The sequence below is a fragment of the Corylus avellana genome, chromosome ca1 (genome assembly GCF_901000735.1).
Source record: "Corylus avellana chromosome ca1, CavTom2PMs-1.0".
NCBI classification, from domain to species: Eukaryota; Viridiplantae; Streptophyta; class Magnoliopsida; order Fagales; family Betulaceae; genus Corylus; species Corylus avellana.
This window is the reverse complement of record NC_081541.1, coordinates 9,073,763-9,081,593: the sequence shown is the minus strand read 5'-3', so window position 1 is coordinate 9,081,593 and position 7,831 is coordinate 9,073,763. Positions and strand designations below refer to the sequence as shown.

The following is a 7,831-nucleotide window of genomic DNA, read 5'->3' as shown; positions in this document are numbered from 1 at the left end:
GTAAATGTTTTATCACTTTTGCTACCACTGTCTATGTTTTTATTTCGACAAGTAGTATTTAATTAGAAAGCTACTTTATATGTCATAGGTTGTTGGGTTTTTATTTAGCAGCCTTGGCAGCTACATGTAGCCAATTAAATAAATGCAATATATAGGAACAATGCTTTTTTTTATTAGCGTTGTTCCCTTTGTCTTTATATATTGTTGATTTTCTAGTGTATGAAGTTACCGTAACATGTTTTGCAACCATTCCATGCACATATAGCTCTCCCATGTTATCATAGTACTATGGATAGTGTTGAAAATATTTGTTTTTCATCTTTTATTCATCTTCATTGAAGAGATGAATAAATTTGGATAAATTCATCTCTGAATATGTGTTCTTACGTGTAAATTTACAAAAAAATATTGCCTTTTCATGAAAAGGCACTCATGTGCCAGTACATCTTCACAAATAGATGTGTAATACTTTTCGAAATGGTCACCATAGCTGCTTAAAAATACATTAATTCTTCTATAAGATTGCACTTAAACTATGTGCATGAGATACTAAATTACTGATTAATTAGAATCGTTACACCCCACATGCATGTTGAGGATTTCTAACATGCGTCGTTCATCGCACTACAGAAAGGAGAGGAATGTGGAAGAAAATTTACTGACTTCGTGGGTGACTAAAATTGAGAGGTAATTAGAGCCGTAAAGAAGAGTAAGATGATAGGGGGTATGCTGAGAATGAAGGGAGGAAGAAGAAGAAGACCATGAATTGAGTGGGTGAACATGAATCAAAGAAAACAAGATGTTAAGAATATTACTTGTTATTTACTTCTTTAGGTATTATTAGTCTACTAGGTTTACCTTTTCTTATTCTACTAGGTTTACCTTTCCTTATTATACTAGGTTTATATTTCCTTAATCTATTAGGTTACCTACCTCTCTATAAATAGAGGCCTCTGTATTCATTATTATAATTAGACTCAATACAATGTAGTCCATTATATGCTTCCGCTCTCTCTCTTCTCTCTCTTTCTTCCGCTTCTAATATATAATCCAATATATTTAACATGGTATCAAAGCTATATATATTTCAACATGGTATCAGAGCCACTTTTCTGTGGCCTTCAATAAACGTCTTTTCTGGCGTTTTTTTCTTTTAAAGAATTTCAGTCTCGTCGCCCTACATCACGCGCCGCCAAATTTTCTGCTGCCTATAGTCTCAAAATTGTGCCAGCCAATAAATCCGGAGCCGCTAAGTCTATAGTCGCCACACACAGCCTCATCGCCGCCCAAAGGTGCTTTCGATTTGTTCACATGCCACCACGTTCAGTGGATCAGCCAGGTTGTGGTGCCGTTCCATAGATCTTCCGCCGGTAGTCTCAATTCAGTCCAGAACGCTGCCAAAGGTTATGAGTCACGCCTCCACGCGCCGCCTCAAGTTTCGGTTGCTCCACCACAGCCATTCCGCCACGGACCTCTACAAAGCTCCGATCACAACAACGGTACCGTCAATCGCCAGATCAAGACCAGACGAGTCTAGATCTGTCGAGATATCTGCCAAAGACACTCTGACGCGCCGACACGCGCTGCCATAAGGTGCTGCTCTCAGTCCACGCGCCGCTGCAGTGCCTCCACGCGCCGCCAGGTGAGGTGGATCAGCTTGGTTTCGCCCACCGCTCCATAGATCCGTCGACGACGGTCACATCGCCACCGAGAACGCCACCATACCACGTTGGACGCGCCTCCACGCGCCAGTAGAAGCTTCTGCGCGTGGGATTCACGCGCCACAGCTCAGCCGCAGTGAAGCGCGTGTATCACACGCGCCAGTGAATTTCTTCTATTTTCTGCAGCCACGTGTCATCCTTTCAGAGATCTCAGCCGACCAGGCAAGACGGTCCAAGGGTTTCAGGTATGATTAGCCTCTTCAACCGGCCCTACTTATCTCAGCCGACTAGGCGAGACGGTCTACTAGTTAGATGGGTCAGACTTCGACAAGGCGAGACGGTCCAAGGGTTTCAGGCATGATTAGCCTCTTCAACCGGCCCTGCTTATCTTAGCCGACCAGGCGAGACGATCTACTAGTTAGATGGGTCAGACTTTCGTTCAGCCGACAAGGCGAGAAGGTCCAAGGGTTACAGGCATGATTAGCCTCTTCAACCGGCCCTGCTTATCTCAGCCGACGAGGTGAGACGATCTACTAGTTAGATGGGTCAGACTTTCGTTCAGCCGACAAGGCGAGAAAGTCCAAGAGTTACGAGCCAAACAAGCCCCTTTTAACCGGCCTTGCTTTTCTCAGCCGACTAGGCAAGCTTCTTCATTACTAGTATATGGTTTTCAAGTCAAAATCCACCAAGTGAACCAAGCTCCAGCTTAAATGCATTGCTCAAATTCAGGCATAATCCACCGGTCTCTAACAACTTTTATGGCGTTACTTCGGCAATTGTTTCGGCACAAGCAGCTTTTTCGGCGAATTCCTTTTTCTTTCCCTTTTCGTTTATCCAAACTCAAGTTTACACATTGAGTTTGAGGGGGGATGTTAAGAATATTACTTGTTATTTACTTCTTTAGGTATTATTAGTCTACTAGGTTTACCTTTTCTTATTCTACTAGGTTTACCTTTCCTTATTATACTAGGTTTATATTTCCTTAATCTATTAGGTTACCTACCTCTCTATAAATAGAGGCCTCTGTATTCATTATTATAATTAGACTCAATACAATGTAGTCCATTATATGCTTCCGCTCTCTCTCTTCTCTCTCTTTCTTCCGCTTCTAATATATAATCCAATATATTTAACATGGTATCAAAGCTATATATATTTCAACACAAGAGAAGATAAAGAGAGTAGCAAGAGTTTTTTACAGTAGAAAGGGAGTGTTTACTTGATGTAGATTCAAGCCAAAAAAAAAAAAATTAGAAAGAAAGGAGAGTAGCGTGAGATTAGATTAAATCTCAACCCTTAATTTTTAACAGTATCCACATTAGCGGGATTCCAAAAGTTAAAAATAGAAATGTTACAAGTCAATATTTTATTTTTTTATATTTAGCCTATCTTATTTTATAAATCAACTATTAAATTTATAGACTCCGTATAAGTTAATGATAAATTTTTTAAATTTATATGAATTTATTAAAAAAAATAAAAATAAAATTTATTAAATAATAGCATTTCTCATCCTAAAAGTTCTTTGGGCTAAATTTTTTTCCGGCCCGGTTCTGGGTAGGTAGCTAGTCAGTATTGAGACATGGACCATCGATCTTTGTGAAGATCATCATTGAAAGTTTGTTCTCACTGATAACTGATTCAAGGAGCGGAAGGGAATACCGACAGATTCAAACGGTGTCGCTAAGGAGGTGTTTGGCAACCGGGATGCGCCCACCTAGTTACTGTGCCCTCTCGGTAATGGTGCCTTCCAACACATGACTCATCAAACCCAATTTTTAAAATGACATTTTTACCCATTCATTTGTTTTTCCAGCGCACACTCTTCTCCTATACGCAAGTCTTCTCCCTCTGCAAGCCCTCCAAGCCATTTCCCTTCCAAAGCCTTTTCCTATTTCTCAAGGTTCACTTTGTCCAGGTTAATATTTTTCTTTCTTTTAATTTTCCTTTTTCTCTCCCTCTCTGGATATTTATTTCAGAAAACCTTTCCCTTTCCCGCTCTCCCTCCCTCGCTCACCCTCTCTGTCACTCCGGCCAACGGACACCGAACACCGGCGTCGCTTACCCCTCTCTCACCCCAGCGTAAGGTTCCAGCAACCCTATCTATCACTCCACCGGTGTTGAAGAAGGCTCTTTTTCTCTCCTCCACCGGTGGTTTGTGTCTCTCTCCAAAATTGCAGATGCAAACTTCCACCGTAGTTTCTTTTCTGTCTCTCTCCAAAATTGCAAATGTAAACTTTTTATGTGGGTTGCTTTAGTTTTTCATTTCCCTGTAAGTTTGTGTAACTTTGGTACGTGTGTGTGAATTCAATAAAAAATTTGTGTATACAGAGAGAGTCTGGGAATAGTCTTTATACACAAATTGTTTATTTTTCTTGTCTATCACACAAAAGTTGGCCAGATTATAACATTTCTTGGGACAGCTTGTTGAAAAATACCCACGGAGCAAAACAAAAAAGAAAAGCGTTTTGTTCCTGAACCTTCTGCTGGTTCAAAAGTAACGCCATTTTTCTTGGAGTTTTTGTTTTGGCTTTGAAGGATCTTCATGTTTCAAGGAAAAAAAAAATCAAAAAGTGAAGGATGGAGCGCAGGGGGATGCCTGTTTCGGTGATTTGGGCATTCTCAAAAAAAAAAAAAAAAAAAAAAACTCAAAAAGTGGCCAGAGAAAGATAAGGGTAATATAGTCAAAGTGCGTAAAATATTAATGTTGAAAGTTCAAAGTTTGATGCTCAAAAGGTCAAAAGGTGAACAGGGTCTAGGACATCCCTGTTGCCAAACGAAGCCTAAGCTCTTTTGAGGAAATTGTTAAACATTACTGGTTATTCTAGAACCGTATTGGAAACGAATCAGAGAGAGAGAGAAATGGAGGAACAGAAGGGAGTGGTGAAACACGTACTGCTAGCCAAGTTCAAAGATGGAATACCACCGGACCAGATCGAACAACTCATTAAGGGCTACGCCAATCTCGTCAATCTCATCGAACCCATGAAGTCCTTTCACTGGTAAGCTTACTCTCTCGAGTCTCGATGTTCTGTAACATGTAGAGCACTCATGTATTTCCATTAGATCTACACAGTTGCCACACCCAACAAGACAGTGCAAGGAAAAATACAACTTTTTTTGTTTTTTGCTTTGTTGGATTTGAACCCCATGCTTTTGTTTTTCACCCGGTATGTGAAAATTAGAAGGGAACTCGATTAAGAGATTTGAACCACTGGAATCAGGATGGTGAAAACTAGAATATGTATTAAGTAATCCGATAAAGATAACTCCTTTTTCTTCTTTTTTTCAGCGAAACCATGCTCTGAATTTTGTGGTTTCAAGTTGAATACAAAGTGCCTAATTTGATGGGGGAGATGATTAGAGATTACTGATGATGTCACTAAGATCTACCAAATCCTGATTTATATTTGGGTATTGAGATGGGTCGCTGGTGACTTTTTGAAGTCTTATTCGCAGAATCACAGTGGTGTATCACACATTACAATGTGCTCTGTTCCTTTAGTTGAGGGCCAATTGTTTGTTAGATAAGCAAGCAGATTTGGGCAGGAGTAATGCTATAGCTATATACTCATCTCTCACCCCCATTCTCATACCACTAAGTTGATGTGACAATGCCCATAAACTCTTGAATCAACCTTTATTAAAAAGAAAAATAAATTCAATGGCTGATGGGACTGTCACATGTGATGTGATGAAAGATGAGTATTTATTAATTACTCTTTGCGCAGAGCCTAGAAGATCTTTACTGGCTTGCGAGGATTAGATTTTAAAACCCACAAACAGAAAGACGGATTTTTTGTGTCTTTGAGTAAATGTCATTAGGCACATGATTTGTTAGCTTTGCACTTTGTCAGGCAGATGGAGTAGTGAATGAAAAAACTACTCGTGAAGTGCAGACTGCAGAAGGCAGGAAAAGAAGGGACCATCTTTTCTCTCTTTCTTAGATATTTTTTCTCCAACATCAAAACCCTTGGAGTGGCATTGCATGCTAGGAGCCACATATACAGTTGATGATCAAGGGGAAGTAGGCATCATTTTTTATAAGGCAAAATATTGAGTATGACATTGCTGGAGCTTGAGTAAATATTTGATTAATGTATTCAGTTAACTAATGATGGGGATGGGTCCAACTCCAAAGAGCTTGAGCAAATGTCTTTAGTTTTTTGCTCGACAGTACTTGATGTTCATACCACTTTAATTTTCAATACCAAAAAAAAGAAGAACCAAATAGATATTTTCTTGCCATCACTACGAGGCTCAAGCTCTTGTACATCTGTAGAGTCCTGCTCATCAGTCCTTACAGTCTTTCTCTACATTGTGCTAGAGAGATTTCTGTTTACATACCAAAGAAAAAGATTTCTATGGACTGTTACGAATACTAGGAGCAATTGTTGGATAGTTCATTGTTACATTGAATATACTAAATAATGATTGTGCTCAGAGACAAAAATAAATAAATAAATAAAAATAAAAATCATTACTTTAATATTGCAATCATCATGAGGTGGAATGCTTATGGTTTTTAAGCTTAATGACTGCCTGGCCTTGGACAATCCCAACTTATGTAGGTGGACAAGCACAAATAATGAATGTGAACCAACCCCAAGGGGTTGGCTCGGTGGTTGGACAACTTGGGACTTTGAGTATGCTCCTCAAAGTCTTAGGTTCAAAACCCACTGAGTGCAAACTGTTTCTTGGGGCCATCGGACTTGGGGTTCGCCCCTTGAATTAACCGAGGTGCACTTAAGAAAAACTCCTTGCCGAGGGCCTGTGCCAAATCAAAAAAAAAAAAAAGAATGTGAACCTTCAGAAGGCTGGATATCAAATGAAATTTATATGTGTGTGTATGTTTTAACTTGTAAAATGTTTCTTTAGCTTGTAGAATCTTGTAAGTGATTTGTTTATGTCCATCGAATTTGTTGTGGAGAAATCCTTCCTGCACTTGGAGCTGTTGAAAAAATAATCCTCTTACCCAGTTTTCTTTGGACACATAAAATTATAGTGAATTTTATCACTGAAACACTGGTTTAATGTGGCCTCCTAACTTAGTATATCTTAAATTTGTCCATGTTTTTCAATCTAACAGGGGCAAGGATGTGAGCATTGAAAACCTGCATCAGGGCTTCACTCATTTCTTTGAATCTACCTTTGAGAGTGCAGAAGGTGTTGCAGAGTATATAGCTCATCCTGCGCATGTTGAATTTGCAAACTTGTTCCTTGCCAACTTGGAGAAAGTTCTTGTGTTTGACTACAAACCCACTATTGTTCGTATCTGAATTGAAATGGCAGTGCATCTATGCTGCCTTTCTATGGAACTATGATGTGCATAAGGTTTAAAACCAACTCTGTCTCATTGAACGACATTTGGCGAACTTATATACCATGATTGATGGTGATGAACTCTTCCTCTCTGTTATATCCTAGTAATGCCCTGGGAAGTTGCATTGCTTGATATGAAATATGAAGAGTAATGCTAGATACTATATTTTTATTCTATAATTGTCCAACAACATTGACGTTGCACTCCAAAACAACCACTTAAAATAAACACGACAAGGTTTAAAACATGCTTGTTTGAGTTGAGTTTGGAAAAGCAGGTTAACTAAGGTAAATGCTTACCAAGAACATGGCATCCTGACGCCCGCATAAAATAGGATCACTCTAAAAATATATAAATAAACAACAATAGACTGTTGAAGGCCAAGTCGAACACACTGGTGACAAGCTTTTTATTAAGGTCCAAGACTCCACAAAAAAAGAGATTGCATCAGAACATCAAGCATCACCAAGGAGAAACAGGATGACCATTATCATAAATTTCATATGCAAGTATCTCCACTACTTATAAATTTTGAAAAAATAAAAAGGATTTTTTTAAAAAAAAAAAATGAAAAAAGAAACAAAAAAGAAAGGGGAAACTTCAGAAAACCCCCCTGAAGTTCCAGCCGATTTGAAATACTCCCCTGAATTTTCAAAACTTTCATTTAAGCCCCATGAACTTCCATTTTCTCTCACTTTGGACCATTTTAACATTAAACTACGTCGTTTTGAATGTTTTATACCCATTTTACCCTTTCCCAAAATTACGTCGTTTTGTGTCCTAAAATTACCCAGCCTAAAACGACGTCGTTTTAGGCATTAATTTTTATTTATTTATTTTTTTTTTT

General features: G+C 38.8%; 1 protein-coding gene across 1 annotated transcript; it reads left to right on the top strand.

Annotated features, from left to right (window-relative positions):
* Positions 1 to 4,444: 4,444 nt before the first annotated feature.
* On the top strand, positions 4,445 to 7,075 carry LOC132191013 (stress-response A/B barrel domain-containing protein HS1-like). Its single transcript, XM_059606033.1, has 2 exons — positions 4,445 to 4,663; positions 6,751 to 7,075. The coding sequence occupies exons 1-2, from the start codon at positions 4,524 to 4,526 to the stop codon at positions 6,938 to 6,940; spliced, it is 330 nt and encodes a 109-aa protein (XP_059462016.1). The 5' UTR covers positions 4,445 to 4,523; the 3' UTR covers positions 6,941 to 7,075.
* The last annotated feature ends 756 nt before the right edge of the window (positions 7,076 to 7,831 follow it).

Bases quoted from the DNA above. Each gene is read 5' to 3' on its own strand.
- LOC132191013 (XM_059606033.1), top strand. From the start codon at position 4,524: ATGGAGGAACAGAAGGGAGTGGTGAAACACGTACTGCTAGCCAAGTTC. The intron at 4,664-6,750 runs GTAAGCTTACTC...TCAATCTAACAG, and splicing joins CCCATGAAGTCCTTTCACTG to GGGCAAGGATGTGAGCATTG.